We start from the raw sequence: 22,782 nt of genomic DNA on the forward strand, positions 1-22,782 counted from the left end.
CAAAACAATTTATCCATGTAATTTCACAAGTGCATTAGAGAGCGCATTTTACTTTGCTTTATCACACCAACAAATAATTCCCAGTGTGAAGTAACTGGTTGCTGTTAAATCTTTGTGATAGCATTAGCACTTTGTTACTGTCAGCATAATTGCTATCTATCTAAACACAGCTCACAGGGTTTTGCAGTGTTTTCACTTTGCATCTGAGATGCATTGAGAATATGAATTTAGAATAAGTTTGCAGCAGAGATCTTGCTTTGCAGCAGTGGAAGCTAATCACCTCTGCAAGACAGCAGCTATCTGTCTCCGGTGGGAATTGGATTGAACGCACTGGGTTCCAGAGGAAGCAGCAAAGCTGGCTCCATGAAGATAGTGACTCATTGCCTAACCCAACCTTGTCTCATTTCATGGCTGGTAATTGGCTCGAGTACATTGGCCACTTATTATAGATTTACGCTATTGTGTGTAACATCACCATCACTGTGGGAATGAGTGCAGATCAATGGGGCCTGAGTTCAACATTACCTGTTTTTGTACATAATTTAGCAGTAGGAAGGGTCCACTATCAAAGTTCATGGGTCGGGGGAGATGATTTTTGTTGAATTGGAATGGCAGACCCTGCATCCCCAATATCTACACAAGGTCAGTGGCCATGTGCAGCCTCTGCACGTACCGGTTCCGCACCAACATCTCTTTCTTCTCTGCACCTGAACATTGAACTCATTCTGCACTCTCTTTTTTCACCTTTTTGCTGCACTGATTAGGGGTGTGTCATTGTGATTGTAGTTCAGAACACTGAGATGAGGATTTGTTCAGAAACAATATTGCTTCCTTCATTCGGTGGAAAGCGAGGAGGTCAAAATGTCAGAGTTTTCCCTCAGTCAGTTGCAGCACAATCATTGCATGGCACTTTGTTATCTTGCTTAAGTTTCCTGTAACTCAATGTAATGATATGATGGTGGTGGATGATTACCATAGAACCCCTACAATGCAGAAGGAGACCATTTGGCCCATCGATACAGCACTGACTCTCCAACAAAGCATAATGTTGGCCCTGACTTTAAGGGAGAGCATGCAGTTTCACCAGTCTTTCAGTGCTCTCCCAGATAATTATTGTGTGGCCTCTTAGTTGCAAATAAGGCACTATGCTTTCTCATTCCTCCCTCCATCAATGTGCAATTGTTAATGCTGCCTGATGGTCATCCTATTTTAATAAATGAACAGATTTAACACTTTAGAAGCACAAGAAGCAGTAAAAGCCAGAGTGACCAACTCTAAGGAAATAAAACAGGGGAGGGAAGGTAGTCTGCTGGGGAACATGGAGGGGGAGTTGAAGGGACGGCGCTGGTGAATCTGGGGGGTTGTGGTGTGGGGTTCAGGTGCTGGTGAACATAGCATGGCGCAGAGGGGGCTGGGGGTAATGCGCTGATGAGCACTGGTGGAGAGGATTCTGAGGGGGTGGCCTGAAAAGATAGGAAAGGAGGATGGGTGATTGCATTAGTAAAGGAGAGCATTGCTGTGCAGGAGAAAGAGGATATCTGTAATGCTGCAATTTCACAGACAAAACACAAAAGGATTTATTAATAAGAAGAACTGTACGCCAGTACCGCAGCTGCACCTGGTCCCCTACATGTCTCCTATCTAAGAGAGGCCTCCACCCCCTGGGATGATTACCCACTCTTCATCCTAATTGGTCCCCAAGCCAGATGACCCTGTGTTGTCCTTAAAGGAACAATCTCCACAAGTTACCACAATGTCCCAGAGGATTCAATAATCAGTTTGGCTAGATCAAAGAAGCAAAAAGGGTGCATTTATATTACTCAGTGTTGTCTATAAACCACCAACTAGCAAGAAGGATGTAGAGGAATAAATCTGCATGGAAATTGCAGAGAGATGCAAATGTAGAGAAGTTTTAATGGAGGACTTTAATTGTCCAACTGTTAACTGGGACAATAGTAGTGTAAAGGACGGAGAGGGATGAAAATTCCTCGACTGTGTTCAGGGTAATTTTACAAGGATTTACAAGGATTTTGCCTGGATTGGGTGGCATGCCTTATGAGGATAGGTTGAGGGAGCTAGGTCTTTTCTTCCTGGAGAGATGAAGGATGAGAGGTGACCTGATAGAGGTTTATAAGATGTTGAGAGGTATAGATAGGGTGGATTCTTGGAGGCTGTTTCCCAGGGCTGAAATGGTCGCTACGAGAGGACACAGGTTTAAGGTTCTGGGGAGCAGGTACAGAGGGGATGTCAGGGGTAAGTTTTTCACTCAGAGGGTGGTGGATGAGTGGAATCGGCTGCCATCGGTGGTGGTGGAGGCGAACTCATTGGGGTCTTTTAAGAGACTTCTGGATGAGTATATGGGATTTAATGGGATTGAGGGTTATAGATGGGACTGGTAGATATGGATATGATCGGCACAACTTGTGGGCCAAAGGGCCTGTCTGTGCTGTAGTTTTTCTATGTTCTATAGAAGATATGCTTTGCATCTGTCATTACCGATAAGAACTAATCAGGATGTGGTGACAGACAGGAAAACTCTGTCCCCAGAAATGTTCAAAGTTGATGAAGAGGAAGTGTTGAATAGGTTGAATGTTTTTAAGACACTGGGACCGGATGAAGTATATCCAAGTATATTGAGGAAAGTGAGAATGGAAATTGCAGGAGCACTGGCTATAATCTTCCAGTCTTCTCTACGCTCAGGGGAAATGCCAGAGGACTGGAGAATTGCAAACGCTATGCTCTTGTTCAAAAAATGGTTGTAAGGGTTGTCCCAGCAAATACAGACTGGTCAGTTTAACATCAGTGGTGGCCAAGTTTCTAAAACAATTAATTGGGAAAGAATTAGTAGTCATGGGGAAAAATGTGCGTTGATTAAGATCCAGCATGGATTTCTAAAGGGGAAATTGTGTTTAACTAATTTGCTGGAGTTTTGGAGGAAGTAACAGAAAGGGCAATTAGAGTAATGCTCTTGATGTGATGATTATGGACTTTTAGAAGGCATTCGATACAACACCACACAACAGACTTGTGAGAAAAGTCATGATGTGGAGTTGCCGGCATTGGACTGGGTTATGCACAGTAAGAAGTCTCGCAACACCAGATTAAAATCCAACAGGTTTATTTGGTAGCAAAAACCACTAGCTTTCAGAGCGCTGCTCCTTCATCTGATGAGTCACCTGATGAAGGGGCAGTGCTCTGAAAGCACATGCTGCCAAATAAACCTGTTGGCCTTGAACCTGGTGTTGTGAGACTTCTTACTGTGAAAAAACTTATAGCTCAAGGAATAAAAGGGACAATAACAATGTGGATACAAAACTGGCTGAATAATCGGAGGCAGAAACTAAAGGTTAATGGATATTTTTCGGCTGGAGGAAGGTTTGTGGTGATGTTTCCCGAGGTTTGGTATTGGGATACTTGCTTTTCCTGATGCATTTAGTGACCTAGAGCTTGGCATGCAGGGGATAATTTCAAAGTTTGCAGATGACACCAAACATGGAAATATTACAAACTGTGAAAAGGACAGTGCAGAACTTCAAAAGGAAATAGGCAAAGAATGGGTGGATAGGTGGCAGATGAAATTCAATGCGGAAAAATGTGAAATGTTGCATTTTGATAGGATAAACATGGAGAGACAATATAAAATAAAGGGTAAAATTCATACAGGGCACAGGAGCAGGGAGAGCTGACTGTATCTGTGCATCAGTCATTGAAAGTGGCAGGACAGGTGGAGAGAACAGTTAATAAAACATATGGTATTCTGTGCTTTATTAATCAAGTAATGGAGTGGGATTTTATGCCCTTGCTTGAGCAAGACCAGAAGTTTCTGCCCAATGGACATTTCCTGCCCCTCGCTCCAATTCTGTGGCAGGCAGGGCAGTTGCATTCCGGCAACAGAATACTGGCAAAAGAACACGGGGTTTATGCTGAACTTATACAAGACCTCAGCCGAAAAATGGTGTACAGTCCTAACTGCCACACTGGGAAGAATGTGAATGCTTTGGAGAGAGTGCAGAAGAGGTTTCCAAATATAGATGCATGATTGAGAAACTTAGATTATATTGGGATAGTTTGAGAGGTTGGGACTTTCTCCTTGGGGAGAAGGCTGAGAGGAGAGTTGATAGAGATTTTGATTTGATTTGATTTATTTTTCTCACATGTATTAGTAAACAGTGAAAAGTATTGTCTCTTGCGCGCTATACAGACAAAGCATACCATTCATAGAGAAGGAAGTGAGAGAGTGCAGAATGTAGTGTTACAATCATAGCTAGGGTGTAGAGAAAGATCAACTTAATACAAGGTAGGTCCATTCAACTGTCTGATGGCAGCAGGGAAAAAGTTGTTCTTGAGTCAGTTGGTACATGACCTCAGACTTTTGCATCTTTTTTCTGATGGAAGAAGGTGGAAGAGAGAGTGGCGGAGTGTGCATGGGGTCCTTAATTATGCTGGCTGCTTTTCCCAAGATAGCGGGAAGTATAGACAGAGTCAATGGATGGGAGGCTGGATTGTGTGATGGATTGGGCTACATTCACAACCTTTTGTAGTTCCTTGCAGTCTTGGACAGAGCAGGAACAGATGTTCAAAATCATGAGGAGCTGGACAGGGAGAAAGTGTTCCCACTCACAAAAGGATCAAGAGCAAAAGGACACAAATTTAAAATGATTTGCAAAAGAAGTAAATGTGATGTGAGAAAAACTTTATCACACAGTGAGCAGTTTGGGTCTGGAATGCATTGTCTGGAGGTGCGGTAAAGGGATGTTCAACTGAAGCATTAAAGAAGGTATCAAATGATTATTTGAATGGAAACAATGTACAGGGAATGGGGCAAAGGCAGAGGAATGGCACTAAGTCATGATGTTCATCTGGAGAGCTGAGAGACACACACCAGAATTTTTCCGTCCCATCCACCACAGGAATCAGAACGGGCAGACAATGGGAAGGTCCGTTGACCTCAGGTGGGATTTTCCGTTCTTGGGTCGAGTGAGGCCAAAAAATCCTGCCCACAATGGCCAAATGGCCTCCTCCTGCACCTAATAATTCTGTGAATATTCACACAATAAAGTAAATAAGTTCCATGTGCGTTCCATTTAACAATCTCACAAATGTTTGTCATCTTTTTAGCCTGGGCTGGGCTGGATTGTGTAGCAGAATTGGACTCACATTTAAGTTCTGAAACACCCGTCCCTCTCACTATCTCTTTTTCTTATTTTAAGACACTCCTTAATGCCTACCTCTCTGAACCAGCGTTCAATCATTTGTCCTAATATTTCTTTTATGAGGCTTGGTGTCAGTAAGTTTTTATAATGTTTCTATAAAATTCTCAGGGATCATAGAGTCCCTAGAGGGCAGAAGGTGACTATTTGGCCCATCGATCTTGCACTGACAAAAATCTTACCCAGGCCCTATCCCCATAACCCCACATATTTACCCTGCTAATTCCCTTGACACAAAGGGGCAATTTTTTTTTTAGCATTGCCAATCAACCTAACCCACACATCTTTGCACTGTGGGAGGAAGTCAGAGCTGGAGGTGAAATTTTGTGTTCACCAGCAATTCTATATTATCTGAATGTGAATTTCCTTTGGATCTGTTCAGACTAGTGAGGCCTGACTTTAGCTCTGTGCAAGTGGGTGGGTTTTGAGTGAGTTACAATCTCACCCTGCGATTTCTGAACAAGTGGAGATTGTTGCTTTGCTCAGGCTGTGGTTGGGATCTGTAAAGCCAGTTCTAATGAAGTGACCCATTGAACTAATGGGATAGATTGACAATTTTTGGACATTAGGCATGGACAGAGTCAGGTAGCTCACATGAGAATTGAGTCTGAATCCACTTACAGAACTCCCCCAGCAGGAAAGGCAGGTAGATTGCAGAAGGCTGTAGAATCTTTACTGCTGCCAGTTTTTTCATCGTAGGCTCTGCCTTGGACAAGTTTAATGTCCATGATATAAATATACTCATCTGTAGAGTGGGATGGTGTCAGCACACTGGTGATGCTGTGGTGTATTTTCTCACTGGATTATTTTTACCCAATGGTATTTGAGAATAAAATTCCCTGGGGGACAATTTCCTAACCATGTTCATTAAATTTATATCTTAAATTTAGGGGCTACCAAAGACATGGGAAAAATGTTGGGTGGTGATGAAGAAAAGGATCCGGATGCTGAGAAAAAGGAGGAAGAAAGATTAGAAGCTATTCGACAAGCAGAGGAAGAACGTGCAGGAAAATACGCTAAAATGGAAGCAGAGCGAGAAGTAATGCGGCAAGGAATCCGTGACAAGGTGTGACATTTTTGGCTTGATTTTCTGATGGAGAAAATTGGTAACAGCTCATATAACCATTTAGAACTATGCATGATTATTTGATTTGGTGATGTTTACTGATGGTAAATTGCTGGTAATTGTTGCATTTTTATTCAGGCTACCCCTGAAACTGCACTCATGTGTTAACAATACCTTGATTTGGGCCCACTGAGGCTGAGCAAAAAGGTGATGATAATCAAGGCCCTCCTTGTGGCTGTCTGAGAGGGGAGGTGGGCTGAGTGTGGGCTCTGAGGGGGAAGGGTAGGGCCACCCTGATGTCTGTGTGGTGTGGTAGGAGGGGGTGATCTGTTATGTGAATGGTGGGGGGAGGGGGAGAGGATGTCAGTCTTTCCTGAGGGGTTGGTGGTGCTCCCCGGACCCTCAGGGACCAGCCCTCCAGGTCCAAACTGGTCATTACCAGCACCAAGGCCCACATGGTGCATCTCCCATAGGAGAAATGAGTGAATAGCAGGAGGCTGGTGAATGATCCATCAAACTCGCTGATTGTATTACCCAATCAGGGCAGGTGGGGCTGGCAATGGGACAACAAATCTGCCTTTTACCCGATGCTCCAGCCATAGTGATTCTCATCGGCAGCCAATGAGAACAAGTTTATTCTCGCTGTTTCTCCTTGTCTGCCACTTTTTTCCTTCCCTTTCCTGTTCTTTCCTCCACACATCAGGTATCATGGATTTGTGTTCAATGTACCTCTCAGTGTGGGAGTGCATGAATGTGTGTTTGGAGAAAAAATATTGCAACACGGAACACAAAAGATGGATGTAGAGAAGGTGTAAATGGGAATCATATTTTTAGCCCCTGCAATATTTTATTTTTGAATTGGGGAGGATAGCAAACTGGATTCAACAGTGGTTAGAAAGGACAAATCGGAGAGTAGGAGTTTAGGGCAGTTTCTTTGAGTGTTTGGAGTCAGGTAGCAGCAGCCCCCAGGACCACTTGTGTTCACTGTATGAAACAATGATTTAAACAGCATGCTACAGGGAGCACATTGAGGTTTTCCAGCCAACATAGCAGAGGCTCATTTTAGGGTGAACCGTTTGACTGAAGGAAGTATAAATAAAATGATTTGAAAAATTGAGTCTCCCCTTTCCCAAACAGCAGAGATTATAGGGGAATACGATGTGTACTTTCAATAATAAAAAGCTGGGAGATGGAATTGAGGAACATAACAACAGCAGGAGGCTATTCAGCATCATGAGCCTGTTCCAACATTCAGTGAGATCACTCTGTGAGCTAACGGATTCTTTAATAGTTATGGTTAATAACAATCTTTTGATCTCTGATTTAAAATTAATAATTGATCATGAATCAATTGTCATTTGTGGAAGAGAACTTCAAACTTCCACCACCCTTTACGTGTAGATGTTTCTTCATTTTACTCTTAACAGGTCTGGTTCTAATATTTAAACTATGCCCCCTTGTCCTAGGCACCCAAACCAATGGAAATAATTTCTCTCTACCTTATTTATTCCCTTTAATACTTTGAAAACTTGGATAAGATCATTCCTTAACTTCCTAGGTATCATTCCAATAAATCTATGTTGCACTCTCTCCAATGCCAATAATTCCTCTAAGGTATGAACCCAGGACCTCACACAATTACTGGTGTGATATAATGAGGGATTTCAATTGCAGTAAATCAGAATACTGCAGATGCTGGAGAGAGAATCTAACCATCTTCTTTCTTGAACATCAGCACTACAGTTGCTGAATTCTTCACTATCAACATCCTGAGCTTTATCATTGGCCAGAAACTGAATTAGATCAGCCAAATAAATCAATATAATTGTTAAAAAAATAGATAGTGCAGGTCAGAGGCTGGGAATCTTATAACATCTAATGCATCTTCTGACGCCCAAAACCTATTTGCCATACAAAGCATATGACAGATGGATTACTCTCCACTTGTCTGGATGAGTGTATCTCCATCAATGCCCAAAAGGTTCAACACCATCCAAGACAAAACAACCACTTAACTGTCACCAGAAGAATCATCTTAAACATTCACCCCATCCTCCACAGATGCAGTATGGCAGCAGTGTTACCATCTACAAGATGCACTGTAGCAACTTACCCAAGGCTTTTTTGACAGCACCTTCCAAACCCGTGATCTTTACCACCTAGAACAACAAGGACAATAAACGCATGTGAATAACACTATCAGCAAGTTCCCCTTTGAGCTTTACGCTTGAAACTAAATCGCTGTACCTTTATAAGTCAAATTCCTGGAGCTCTCTTCCTGACAGTACTGTGAGTGTACTTAGACCAAGTTGACAGTGCTTTAGAAAGCAACTTATCATCACTTTCTCAAAGGCAATTAGGGATGGGTAACAAATGTTAGCCTTGTCACCAATGCTCACATCCCATGAACATTCAGCAAATGAAAAAAACACATTCTCTGAGCTAAGTGTACTCGCTCTGACCCCAGATACTGAACTGTGTTAACTCCTGTTCTGGCAACTCTTCCAGTTTTAAACTGCTTATCCTTGTGTTCAAGTTCTGCTTTAGTCTCTCCCCACCACCCCCCCACCCCCGCCGCCTTACTCCTAAGATCGTACAGTTCCACAGCCCTCCAAATTTATGTAGTTCAACAATTCATGGTATCTTATGTGTCCCAATTTTATTCCTTGGTGGCCACGCCTTCAGTACATGAATTCTGGAATCTCCTCTGCCATCTGTACCTCCCTTCAACTTCCACCCTCTCTCTAAATCTCTCTCCTATAAGGGACTCTTTAAGACCTACAGCTTTATCATTTGTTTCTAATATCTCTTTGTTGGCTCAGTTTCAAATTTTGCTTGATAACAACTTGCATTTACAAAGCGCTTTTAACATAAAACATCTCAAGGAGCTTCACAGCATTATCAAAGGTGATACAAAAACAGATGAGCAAAGGTTTGGTCAAAGAATTACATTTTAAGGAGAATCTTAAAGAAGGAGTAGGTGAGACTGAGAATGAAAGAAGTGAAGAAAAAGAAAGAAAGCAATGTAGTTGACAGGATTGTCTGATAGCAGCTGCTTGGTGATAAGAGTAAAGGTTGAAAGAGTGCAGAGAAGGTTTACAAGGATGTTGCCGGGACTTGAGAAACTGAGTTACAGAGAGAGATTGAATAGGTTAGGACTTTATTCCCTGGAGCGTAGAAGAATGAGGGGAGATTTGATAGAGGTGTATAAAATTATGATGGGTATAGATAGAGAGAATGCAAGCAGGCTTTTTCCACTGAGGCTAGGGGAGAAAAAAAACTAGAGGACATGGGTTAAGGGTGAAGGGGGAAAAGTTTAAAGGGAAAATTAGGGGGGGATTCTTCACACAGAGATTGGTGGGAGTGTGGAATGAGCTGCCAGATGAAGTGGTGAAAGTGGGCTCACTTTTAACATTTAAGAAAAACTTGGACGGGTTCATGAATGAGAGGTGTGGAGGGATATAGCCCAGGTGCAGGTCAGTGGGACTGGGCAGAAAAATGGTTCAGCACAGCCAAGAAGGGCCAAAAGGCCTGTTTCTGTGCTGTACTGTTCTATGGCTGTATGGTTCTAACAGAATTAATGGTAAATGAAATGAAAGTAATTAAGTTGTTAATCCTACCGCACATTATATAGAATCTTCTCTAGCTGCTGATCAGTTTTCTCTTATACTCTCCATCTCTGTAAAGACAGCCTTAGGCAAGATCCAAGTTAACAAAAGTGCCACAAAGTTGTTGATAGTGAACCAATCACATCCTGGGGAACATTCAGCAAATAGCTGATTATCAAGCTACAATATCCAGCTCAACAGAGCAAGAATTGAAAGCACATTAAAGCAGCATACCGTCAGGTAAAAGAGGAAAAGATGTTCCTTTTCTTTATTCCATTCATCCTGGTTCTTTAGCAGGTCAAGAAGCCAATTCTTGCATTTTTATGGAATGAGGTAACATTGGGTGAACCCCTGAATGGAAAAAGGAAATGCTGACACATTTTAAATCTTGTCTTCAATAGGATTGGTGGCTGCTCACATTAGGTTCTGTAATCCACAGTCACAATTTCCTTTGCTCTAGCTTGCATCTGGTATTAAATAGGATTCTCACAAATAACCAGCAAGCAAAGAGTGTGATAGAATAGAGATTATCACTGCTCACTGCAATCACCACATTAATGTTCACTCAGTAACAACATATATTGCGACAGAAAAGAGCTGCAGATAAGCTGCAGGGAATGACATCATAAATAATAAATCTGCTGGGTTTATTTCAAAGTAGACAGGCAAATGATTTGAATATTAGGCCATGGGTAAGAATTGTTGTGCATAATTAATTCAAAGCAGTTAGATATTTATTTTTTGACAGTTTGATGAACATCACAAATCCTTCATAGTTGTTGATAAATGTTTTATTTTTTACAAAGAACTTTTAAAAATTTACAGCAAGGTCTCCAAGGAGAATGTGTGCATCATTGGACAAACCCATGGGGGATCTTCATTCCTTCATCCTAACCAGGAGGAATATTAGAGAGTTGAGCGATTTTTCACATCTATTCTCCCTCATAGCTGAAGGACAACGAATGTCCTTTTTATTGAATTTTATCCCATATTGTGCAGTTATAATTAGCAGCACAGTTTGAAAGTAGCAACTTGATTGTAATCGGAACATTTGCCTCTGGGCCAATAAATTGTAGGTTTCATCTAATGTTCGAGGCCAGGACTGAAAGGGTGCTGCATTGTTGGATGTATCCTTGAATGAAACAGAATGCAGCCTTGACTGTCTGTTCAGGTTCCCCTGGCACAACTTCGAGAACACCAGGGAGTTTATACTCTGTATCCTGACCAAATTTTCTCAAAAAATAGATTTAACCCTCACAGCTGTTTGCATGCAAATCATACATTGAATTATTTTGTATTGAAATAAAGGTCCTGTCTAATTTTTAGGTAATTCATTAAGGCTGGTTGTTGATAATATTTTTACACAATGTTCCATCACCCAGTGTATTTTAAAAGAGTTAACTCTGCCGCTAAAGATATAGATTAAATAATGCTGCATCGATGTGTTAAGAGTTTGACTCGCTCATATTACTAACAGTAACAACTTGCTTCTTTAGCCATTTAGCTCATTGCTTTCACATTCTCATTAACTGCTTGCGCAGTGGCCCTGAGCTGAAGATAAAGAATAATACTTGGAATATGAATTTATATCATCAGTTTGGCTATTCAAGGTCATCTTAGAATGATGGTGAATAGAGATTGAGAGAAAATGATGTAAATGAGGAGTATATTCATCTAGTTCTTAAGGATTCAATAAGCTATTTTTAACGGGTTGAGTTTGATTCCAGATTGATAATCGAGTCAATGTAATTTTTGATGGGTGTTACAGGGAACATGTATTAGTGAATATGTTTCTCTACAACTAGTTATTTCTCCTGCTTTGTTTTTTAAGGACAAGCTATTTTCAATTTAAGGTATTTTTCCTGCACTTGCCGTTGTATTTGCATAAACTGTCCCCAACCCACATCAACTGCCCACTGACAATTTTTCTTTCCTTGTTATGGGGAAGTATGTTATGGGCGGCACAGTCACACACAGTTCGTACTGCTGCCTCACAGCACTAGGGACCCAGGTTCAATTCCTGGCTTGGGACACTGTCTGTACAGACTCTGCATGTTTTCCCCATGACTGCGTGGGTTTCCTCTGGATGCTCCGGTTTCCTCCCACAGTCTGAAAGACGTGCTGGTTAGGGTTCATTGGCCGTGCTAACTTCTCCCTCAGTGTATCGGAACAGGCATTGAAGTGTGGCGACTGGGGAATTTTCACATAAATTCATTGCAGTGATAATGTAGGCCTGCTTATGACACAATAAATAAACTTTAAACTTTAAGTGCCTAACTCTCACTTGGAATTCTGAATGCTCCAACTCATTAAGCTTCTAAGTATCATCATGCTGCTAATTGTATAAATATGAGAACTGTGACTGAATTCCAGTTCAAGGTATTAGAAAAGGGTTCTAGTATAATAGGAAACTTCAAACTCTCCCTTTGTTTCATTTTAAGTTATATTCTTCTTTCTGATAGTATGAGGCAACCTACCATGGGGCCAGACACAGGAAATCAAAAGTGTAGAAATCAGATGAAGCAGGGTTAGATGATGGATGATTGTTGGACTTAGTGCATGCAGAGGTATGCATTTTAAAATCATAAATTTTGTTCCTAGTTGTAAACTTGTTATGCTGTAATTATACCTGCCTGCCACTGCATGTACTGGAAGGGAGATTGGAGTGTTATTAAGGCCAGTTTCCTTTGGAAATGTAGGTATAGGCTTTTTTAATGGAGTGTGCACAGGCACAAGACATTGAATATTGCCTGGATTTATGCCAAATTCCCAGATTCCTCCAGCAGGAATACAACAGAACCCATTGGAAGTTGGCAGAGATTCACTGATATGTAGTCTGTCATTTCTGGGATTTTCCTGCAGTAACTCTGCTCATCTCTTAGGCCTAAGCTTTTAATATTTAGATTTATCCATAGCACTAAATTTGCAGAGCTGGAGAGATTCTCTACTCAGAGATGAAGCACTAATTGGGAAAAGTTCGTGTATCTCAATAGGCTGTTTCAAATCTCAGCTGAGGCTGGAATTTAAATGCAGGCTTTACTAAAGATTTAATGTTCCATAAAACCTTTATCCTAAGTGATATTCTGTCATAAAGTCTATATCTATGAAGAGATCAATCATTGAACCATGATCCCAATACAGCATCAGTCAGGAAACTGGGGCCTTTTCTATTCATTCACAGGTTGTGGGCAACACTAACAGGGACAGTATATATTGCTGATCCTAACTGCCTTTTAAATTGGCCACTGGGCAGTTAATAACAGCCATATTGCTGTGGTCTGGATTCACACCTCAGTCCAGACCAGGTGAGGACAACAGATTTATTTCCCTAATGTACATTAATGAACAAGTTATTTTAAACAACAATCTGGAGGTCACATAATCACAATTAGTTTTTCATAAGTTGATCTTTCTCTACATCCTAAATATCATTGTAACACTACATTTTACACCCTCTTTTTTTCTTCTCTATGTACGGTATGCTTTGTCTGTTTAGTGCACAAGAAACAATACTTTTCACTGTATACCAATACATGTGACAATAATAAATCAAATCAGATCAAATTTCAGATCTTTTTTGATGAACTGAATTTATTTTCCCAGATACCATGCTAAAATTTGAACTCATGATTCCAAATCATTAATCTAGGTTTCAAATAATATCATCACAATGCATATTCATTTGATCAAATTCCCTTTTACCACCAAGGCTTTCTGTTCTGAGAATATAATTGAGAAATAAATCTAATATTAACAATGAGCCAGAGCATTTAAATGGAAAGGAAGTATACATCCAAATTCATATTCCAAATTTTAGTGAAGTTATGTATAAAACTTAAAATGTTGTCTCTCATGTGTCCCTTCATTGGTATGGTCTTATTATTAATTTATATCCTATCCTTTGGCAGCGTCTCTTCTCAGCACAATCATCTCCCACATATATAGCAGTGGCATCCAGCTCAATCCCTGCACCAACAGAAACTCCAAGATGACAGCATCCAGCTGTCTAACAAATTGTGGATGTGCCAAAATATCTTTCAGTTTAACTTGACAGAACTAAACACATCCTATTCATTTCTCATTAGCACCTCATACCTTTACAGCAACTTCCTTATTTGCCAGATCCAATTGTAACCCATTGTACATGATCGCAACATATTGTTTGACCCTGAGCTGTGCTTTTTATTCAATTTCTGGTCTATTGCCAGGGCTATAGGCCATCTCTAGAACATGCCCACCCATTCTGAAATCCTCATCCAGCCCTTCACTATCTTGAGGTCTTGAGGCTTTCCCTCAGGGGCTTTATTTCTCACTTCTCCACTTCTAAACTTCAATCAATCTTCAACTGTTCTCCCACACAAAGCTTGGGATCTTACACCAGTTCCAGGTAAGGGCTGGCAGATGGGGGTCATAAGGTCAGATGGGATGGCAGGGATGTTGTGCAAGTTCCTTAACTGCCTTTGCTGGGCCAGTTGAGGCCCTTAAGTGGCTAATTAATGGCCATGAGGGCTCCCCCGCCACTGCTGGTATTTTAGCACTGGCAGGGGCTGCCCACACCACAAGGTGAGGCTGCTTTCACTCACCTTTGAAACCGACTTCCTTGATGTTGGGAACTGGCTGCAGTCCCAATAGAGCCTACTGCTCCTGGACACATCATTCAGATGGAAAGTTGTTGGTCATTTGATTGGTCAGCAGTACTCAGAGGCCAGAGTTCCTCCTTCACTCATGGGAGCAAAAACTACTGCCCAGCGGCCAGAGGCTATAACATTGGGTTGCAGTTTACTGCCCCTATGGAGGTAGACTCACCCCTGACCTTTCAGCCAGGAAGTGGGACTGTCGCTTCCACAAGGAATTCCAGATTTATTGCTCCCTATAGCAATGTCAGAATCCTACATCAAAGCCATGCTTCAGATTCCCAGTCTTCCGAAAATATTAATATCCACTTGTTCTTCTCCTGCCATGGGTCTGAGCTCACAGCCACTGCTGTGTTGACACTTGTGCTGATTCCAGATGACAGCCAGCTCTCCCTGACTCCAGCACTGAGGCAGGATCTTCACTTCCATCACACCTTCTCTGCCGACCCTAAATCCAGTTTCCTCCAATCCACTTCTTCATCTTGTAAAACTCTGATATTTAACACAAACAGTCCCTCAAATTATTGCTTATTTTTGTGAAAGTTACCAAAAGCTGGAACAAGATTTGGACAAATTGGCACAGATGTGAAGATCTTTTAGGAAAGAGTTTTGGCCAAATCTCACAAATTTGCATTCCTAATTCTATGTTTCACATGATATCTGCAATTAATGTAGGTCTGCAATCAAAACCCACCAATCTGCTCCCAACCCTTGATCTACCAACCATCAATGACAGAATCACACAATCATAGAATCGTGCAATGCAGAAGAGGCCCTTCGGCCCATCGAATCCACACCAACACATTAGAAACACCTGAACTCCTACCTAATCCCATGAACAAAGAACAAGGAACAAAGAAAATTACAGCACAGGAACAGGCCCTTCGGCCCTCCAAGCCTGCAGTGACCATGCTGCCCGACTGAACTAAAACCCCCTACCCTTCCGGGGACCATATCCCTCTATTCCCATCCTATTCGTGTACTTGTCAAGACGCCCCTTAAAAGTCACTACCATATTTGCTTCCAGTATCTTGCCAGCATCGAGTTCCAGGCTCTCCATGTAAAAAATCTGCTTCGTACATCTCCTTTAAACCTTGCCCCTCACACATTAAACCTGTGCCCCCTAGTAATTGACTCTTCCACCCTGGGAAAAAGCTTCTGACTATCCACTCTATCTATGCCTCTCATAATCTTGTAGACTTCTATCAGGTCTCCCCTCAATCTCCGTTGCTCCAGTGAGAACAAACCAAGTTTCTTCAACCTCTCCTCATAGCTAATGCCCTCCATACCAGGCAACATCCTAGTAAATTTTTTCTGTATCCTCTCCAAAGCCTCCACATCCTTCTGGTAGTGTGGCGACCAGAATTGAACACTATATTCCAAGGGCGGTCTAACTAAGGTTCTATAAAGCTGCAACATGACTTGTCAATTTTTAAACTTAATATCCCAGCCGATGAAGGCATGCATGCCGTATGCCTTCTTGACTACCTTCTCCACCTGCACTGCCACTTTCAGTGACCTGGGTACCTGTACACCCAGATCCCTTTGCCTATCAATACCCATCTGCCAGCACTTGGCCCATAGAACTAATGTCGGGTGGAGCTATACAATAAATGGCAGAACCATCAAGAATATAGAAACACAGAGGGACCTAGGTGTGCAAGTCCACAAATCCTTGAAGGTGGCAGCACAGGTGGAGAAGGTGGTGAAGAAGGCATATGGTATGCTTGTATAGGACAGGGTATAGAGTATAAAAGCTGGAGTCTGATATTACAGCTGTATAGAACGTTGGTTCGGCCACATTTGGAGTACTGCGTCCAGTTCTGGTCGCTGCACTACCAGAAGGACGTGGAGGCTTTGGAGAGAGTGCAGAGGAGGTTTACCAGGACGTTGCCTGGTATGGAGGGTCTTAGCTATGAGGAGAGACTGGGTAAACTGGGGTTGTTCTCCCTGGAAAGACGGAGAATGAGGGGAGACTTAATAGAGGTGTACAAAATTATGAAGGGTATAGATAGGGTGAACAGTGGGAAACTTTTTCCCAGGTCAGAGGTGACAATCACGAGGGGTCACAGGCTCAAGGTGAGAAGGGCGAGGTTTAACTCAGATATTAGAGGAACTTTTTTTACACAGAAGGTGGTGGGGGTCTGGAATGCACTGCCAAGTAGGGTGGTGGAGGCAGACACGCTGGGATCATTTAAGACTTACCTGGATAGTCACATGAACAGACTGGGAATGGAGGGATACAAATGAGTGGTCTAGTTGGACCAGTGAGCGGCGCAGGCTTGGAGGGCCTGTTTCCTGTGCTGTATTGTTCTTTGTTCTTTGTTGTTCATAGCCTGAATGTTATGATGTGCCAAGTGCTCATTCAGGTACTTTTTAAAGGATGCGAGGCAACCCACCTCTACCACCCTCCCAGCTAGTGCATTCCAGAATGTCACTGCCCTCTGGATAAAAAGATTTTTCTTCAACATTCTCCCTAAACCTCCTGCCCCTCACCATGAACCTATGTGCCCTCGAAACTGACCCTTCAACTAAGAGGAACAGCTGCTCTTTAGTCACTCTGTCCATGTCTCTCATAATCGTATACACCTTATTCAGGTCACCCCTCAGTCTTCTCTGCTCCAATGAAAACAACTCAAGCCTATCCAACCTCTCTTAAGAACATAAGAACATAAGAAATAGGAGCAGGAGTAGGCCATCTAGCCCTTCGAGCCTGCCCCGCCATTCAATAAGGTTATGGCTGATCTGAAGTGGCTCAGTTCCACTTTCCCGCTTTCTCCCCATAACCCTTACTTCTCTTGCCTACCAAAAACCTATCTACCCGTGTCTTAAATATATTTAGCGAGGTAGCCTCCACCACTTCAACGGGCAGAGAATTCCAGAGATTCATCACCCTTTGAGTGAAGAAGTTCCTCCTCAACTCCGTTCTAATCTGCACCCCCCCTTATCTTGAGGCTGTGCCCTCTAGTCCTGCTATCCTTTCTACGCGGGAAGAATCTCTCTACCTTGACCCTATCCAACCCCTTCATTATCTTATACGTCTCTATAAGATCCCCCCTCATCCTTCTAAACTCCAACGAGTACAAACCCAGTCTATTCAGCCTCTCTTCATAGTCCAACCCCCTCATCTCCGGTATCAGCCTAGTGAACCTCCTCTGCACTCCCTCCAAGGCCACAATATCCTTCTGCAAGTGTGGCGACCAAAACTGCACGCAGTACTCCAGCTGTGGCCTCTCCAGTGCCCTGTACAGTTGCAGCAAGACCTCCCTGCTTTTATATTCTATCCCCCTCTCTATAAAGGCCAACATTCCATTCGCCTTCTTGATCACCTGCTGCACCTGCAGACTGGGTTTTTGCGACTCATGCACAAGGACCCCCAGGTCCCTCTGCACTGTAGCATGCTGCAGCTTTTCGCCCTTTTCATAACTTAAATGTTCCATCCCAGGCAGCATCCTGGTGAATCTCCTCTGCACCGCCGCCCCCAATGCAATCACATCCTTCCGATAATGTGGCGACCAGAACTGCACACAGTACTCCAGCTGGGGCCTCACCAAAGTTCTGTAGAACTTCAACATGATTTCCCTGCTTTTGTAATCTGTACTTTGATTGATAAAGGCAAGCGTCCCATGTGCCTTTTTCACCATCCTACTAACGTGCCCTTCTATTCTCAAAGATCTGTGGACAAACATGCCAAGATCCCCATACTCCACAGAACCTCCTAGTGTCCTACCATTCACTGAGTACTTTCTTTTTTAAAATACTCCTTCCAAAGTGTATCACCTCACGCTTTTCACAGTTATATTTCATCTACCACTTATCTGCCCATTTGACCATTCCGTCTGTGTCTTCTTTTAGCTCAAAACACTCCGCCTCATGGTTAATCACCCATCCAATCTTTGTTTCATCCACAAATTTACTAATCCTACTCCCCACACCCCACCGCCAAATAGTTATCAATGTTATTTATATAAATGATGAATAATAGGGAGCCCAACACAGATCCTTGTGGTACGCTGCTGGCTTCCAGTCACTAAACCAGCCTTCTCTCATCACCCTCTCTCCCCTATAATTGAGCCACTTTATTCAATTACCCTGTTTCCCATTGAATTTACCTACTTTACAAGTCTCCTACTTGGAATCTTGTCAAAGGCTTTGCTGAAATCATATAAACTACATTGACTGTGCTTCTAATAGAAGCACCCGATCTCCTGCTTTCCCACCCGAGATCTAACTTTGATTCTTTCTGGCCTTCTTGCCAAAAAATGGGAAGGCTAAGTGTGGCAAAAATGGAAAGGGCCTCAACTGAGGTCAGGGTGGAGTTCCCAACCAAGGGCTTGCCCATTCCAGCATAAAATCACTATGTGGTGGGGGGTTGAGAGAGGAATCCCAGAATGAATCCTATCCCTGTAATTTCACAACCCTCCCCCAATTGGTGGGGGAGCATAAAATTCAGGCCTTTGTGTGTGTGTGTGTGTGTGTGTGTGTGTGTGTAATCATGTGGCTGTTTGATGTTGCGTAAGGGTGTGTAGGTATGATGATGTTTATGGGTGTCTAAGTGTGTGTGCATTATATGTGTGTACATGTGAACACACAGAAGAAAAAATAGTGTTAAAAATTACATACTAAAGGCATTGCCAAGCACAGGAGTCAGAACAGTTTCCCCCTCAAACATGACTTTGTAAGAAATGGTGTTGGTTGAATAAGACTTAAATAGCTCTCAGCATTCAGGAGAGGGATGGGAATAGAGGGGACATAGAGAATCATAGAATCCCTATAGTGCAGAAGGAGGCCATTTGGCCCATTGCGTCTGCACCGACCACAATTCCACCCAGGCCCTATCCCCATAACCCCATCCCTAGCTAGTCCCCCTGACATTAAGGGGTAATTTAGCGTGGCCAATCCAGCCAACCTCCATATCTTTGGACTGTGGGAGGGAACCAGTGCACCCATAAGAAACCCATGCAGACATGAGGAGAATGTGCAAACTCCATGCAGACAGTGACCCAAGCTGGGAATCAAACCCAGGTCCCTGGTGCTGTGAGGCAGCAGTGCTAACCACTGTGAAAGGACAAGTTTAAAGAGAATAAAAAAGGTAAATTGTCACAAACTTTTCACAGGTTGGTGAGCCAGATGACTTCAGTTGGTGTCAGATCTCACAGTCCAGGTGCAATCTTCTTATTTTAGAGCACAGAACAAAAACAGCCCAGGAAACAGGCCCTTCGGCCCAACAAGCCCGCGCCACCATTTTAACATTACCAGTCCCCCCTCCACCCATGACCCTTATCTATGCTTATGGCATTCCACATTGAGATTCAGGGTAGGATCAATCTCCAGTCCCTGACTTCAGTTGTACCTATTTGCTGTCCGCTTACCCAGTCTGTCTAGGGGCAGCTAATGAAAAGGTTGTCTCCCCATTGACATCCAACTGAAGGTGGTTGGTGAGATAGAGAGATTTCGAGAGGTTGTCAATGGCCTTTGTCACATTCTCCACTCATTCAGCTCAGCCTGGCCTTCTGCTGCTTTGATATGGAGATGCCAGTGTTGGATTGGGGTAAACACAGTAAGAAGTCTCACAACACCAGGTTAAAGTCCAACAGGTTTATTTAGTAGCAAACACCACAAGCTTTCAGAGCGCTGCTCCTTCGTCAGGTGAGTGGGAGTTCTATTCACAAACAGGGCATATACAGACACAAATTCAATTTACAAAATAATGAATGGAATGCGAGTCTTTACAGCTAATCAAGTCTGAAAGGTACAGACAATGTGAGTGGAGAGAGCGTTAAACACAAGTTAAAGAGATGTATATTGTCTCCAGATGGGACAGTTAGTGAGATTTTGCAAGTCCAGGCAAGTCGTGGGGGTTACAGATAGTGCGACCTGAACCCAAGATCCCGGTTGAGGCCGTCCTCATGTGTGTGGAACTTGGCTATCAGTCTCTGCTCAGCGACTCTGCATCGTCGTGTGTCGTGAAGGCCACCTTGGAGAATGCTTACCCGAAGATCAGAGGCCAAATGCCCGTGACCACTGAAGTGTTGTCGTTGTTGTAGCGTTTGCATGGTCTCCCCAATATACCATGTTTCGGGACATCCTTTCCCTACTACATTAACAGGTAGACAACATTGGCCAAGTTGCAAGAGTATGTACTGTGTACCTGGTGGTTGGTGTTCTCATGTGAGATGATGGCATCCATGTCGATCCGGCATGTCTTGCAGAGGTTGCTGTGGCAGGGTTGTGTGGTGTTGTGGTCACTGTACTCCTGAAGGCTGGGTAGTTTGCTACTGACAATGGTCTGTTTGAGGTTGTGCGATTGTTTGAAGGCAAGAAGTGGGGGGGTGGGGATGGCCCTGGCGAGATGTTTGTCTTCATCAATCACATGATGAAGACTCTGGAGAAGATGTTGTAGCTTCTCCACTCCGGGGAAGTACTGGACGACGAAGGGTACTCTGTCCACCGTGTCCCGTGTTTGTCTTCTGAGGAGGTTGGTGCGGTTTTTCGCTGTGGGGCATCAGAACTGTCGATCAGTGAGTTGAGCGCCATATCCTGATCTTATAAGAGCATCTTTCAGCGTCTGGGGGTGTCTGTCACGATCCTCCTCATCTGAGCAGATCCTGTGTATACGGAGGGCTTGTCAATAGGGGATGGTTTCTTTAACATGTTTAGGGTGGAAACTGGAGAAGTGGAGCATTGTGAGGTTATCCATGGGCTTGCGGTACAGTGAGGTGTTGAGGTGACCGTCCTTAATGGAGATGCATGTGTCCAAGAATGGAACTGATTCCAGACAGTAGTCCATGGTGAGTCTGATGGTGGGATGGAACTTGTTGATATCATCATATAGTTGTTTCAGTGATTGTTCACCATGAGTCTAAAGGAAGAAAATGTCATCGATATATCTAGTGTGTAGCATCGGTTGAAGATCCTGTGCGGTGAAGACGTCTTGTTCGAAGCTGTGCATGAAGATGTTGGCATATTGAAGTACGAATTTGACCCCCATGGCTGTTCCGTGTGTCTGGATGAAGAATTGGTTGTTGAAGGTGAAGACATTGCGGTCCAGCTGTAAAGACTCGCATTCCATTTATTATTTTGCAAATTGAGTTTGTGTTGTTATATGCCCTGTTTGTGAACACAACTCCCACTCACCTGACGAAGGAGCAGTGCTCTGAAAGCTAGTTGCATTTGCTACCAAATAAACCTGTTGGACTTTAACCTAGTGTTGTGAGACTTCTTACTCCTGCTGTTTGGCAGCCTTCAGGTAGCTGCCTGGTTTCAGCCTCTGCAGTGTGCCATCGGCATCAGAAAGATCTCAGTAACATCTTGCCCTTCATTAGCCCAACTGCTCTCTCACCCAGCCCGAATGGTTCCTTGCTACTGTCAGGTGATGATTAGCTGCTGCTGTACACACATTCCCAGATAGATCCCTCACCAGTGACACTGCATCAGGGAGCTTATCTCACGTGGGCTTTTTGGAATTCTCACCTTACTTCAAATGTGCTTCTCTGGGCCAGGGAAGATTCTGTCCTGAGAGCAGAATATCCGAATATTTATCCTGTGGTCTGAATAGAGACATCAGCTCTGGGAGGCAGACTGATAATGGCATCATAATTACTGTTACTCAACCTGTGATCTTAATCATCTTGTCTGACAAGAGAAAACACTGAAAGGCTCGAAATGAAATAGAAATCTTTTGCATTTCACAAGAACTTAAACATGACATTTGATTAAAAATTGTTTTTATCTAATTATTCATAATTTATCTAATTATTTGTATCATTGTCATAACATTTTAATTGAAATAAATTACACACTGACAGAACAATGTTATTTCACATGTAGAGTGGGCGCTGACTGATATTTACTTCATCTGAAAATTTAGCACTCATTTACCAAATAGCCTGTAGCAACAGCAGCAAGGAACTGCATTTTCCCCAATATTACCAGGTGCTATAAATAAAAGGGATTAATCACACAAAAAAATTAACTGAATGCTAGTTAGTGTGATATAAATCTAACAATGATTTCACTGTTGATCTTTATTCATTATGATCTATAATATATTAGGTTGCTCAGCAGAAGATCCTGGGACTCAAAATTCCAATATTCTGAATGAGACGTATTGCATTCCGAGCTGTTACCATCTTAACACAATAGAAATGGTCAGATTGTCTACTCATTCTGAACACAGCTGCTGGCTGGGTGTGCAGGATCAGAGTGTTTACACTATTATGTTGTTGTGCAAATCATGCTGGTGTGTTGGCATCTCTCTCATC

At 42.9% G+C, this 22,782-nt stretch overlaps 1 protein-coding gene across 3 annotated transcripts in view; it reads left to right on the plus strand.

Annotated features, from left to right (window-relative positions):
* The window catches only part of LOC145348179 (complexin-1), a 212,301-nt gene that overhangs the window by 178,234 nt on the left and 11,285 nt on the right, over window positions 1-22,782 (plus strand). For all 3 annotated transcript variants that reach the window (XM_080196390.1, XM_080196382.1, XM_080196373.1), the window contains one exon: window positions 6,101-6,276. In XM_080196390.1, coding sequence (XP_080052516.1) covers window positions 6,101-6,276 — 176 coding nt within the window. The remainder of the gene's footprint in view (window positions 1-6,100; window positions 6,277-22,782) is intronic.

Source organism: Carcharhinus amblyrhynchos, chromosome 1 (assembly GCF_965287045.1).
Source record: "Carcharhinus amblyrhynchos chromosome 1, sCarAmb.v2.hapA, whole genome shotgun sequence".
NCBI classification, from domain to species: Eukaryota; Metazoa; Chordata; class Chondrichthyes; order Carcharhiniformes; family Carcharhinidae; genus Carcharhinus; species Carcharhinus amblyrhynchos.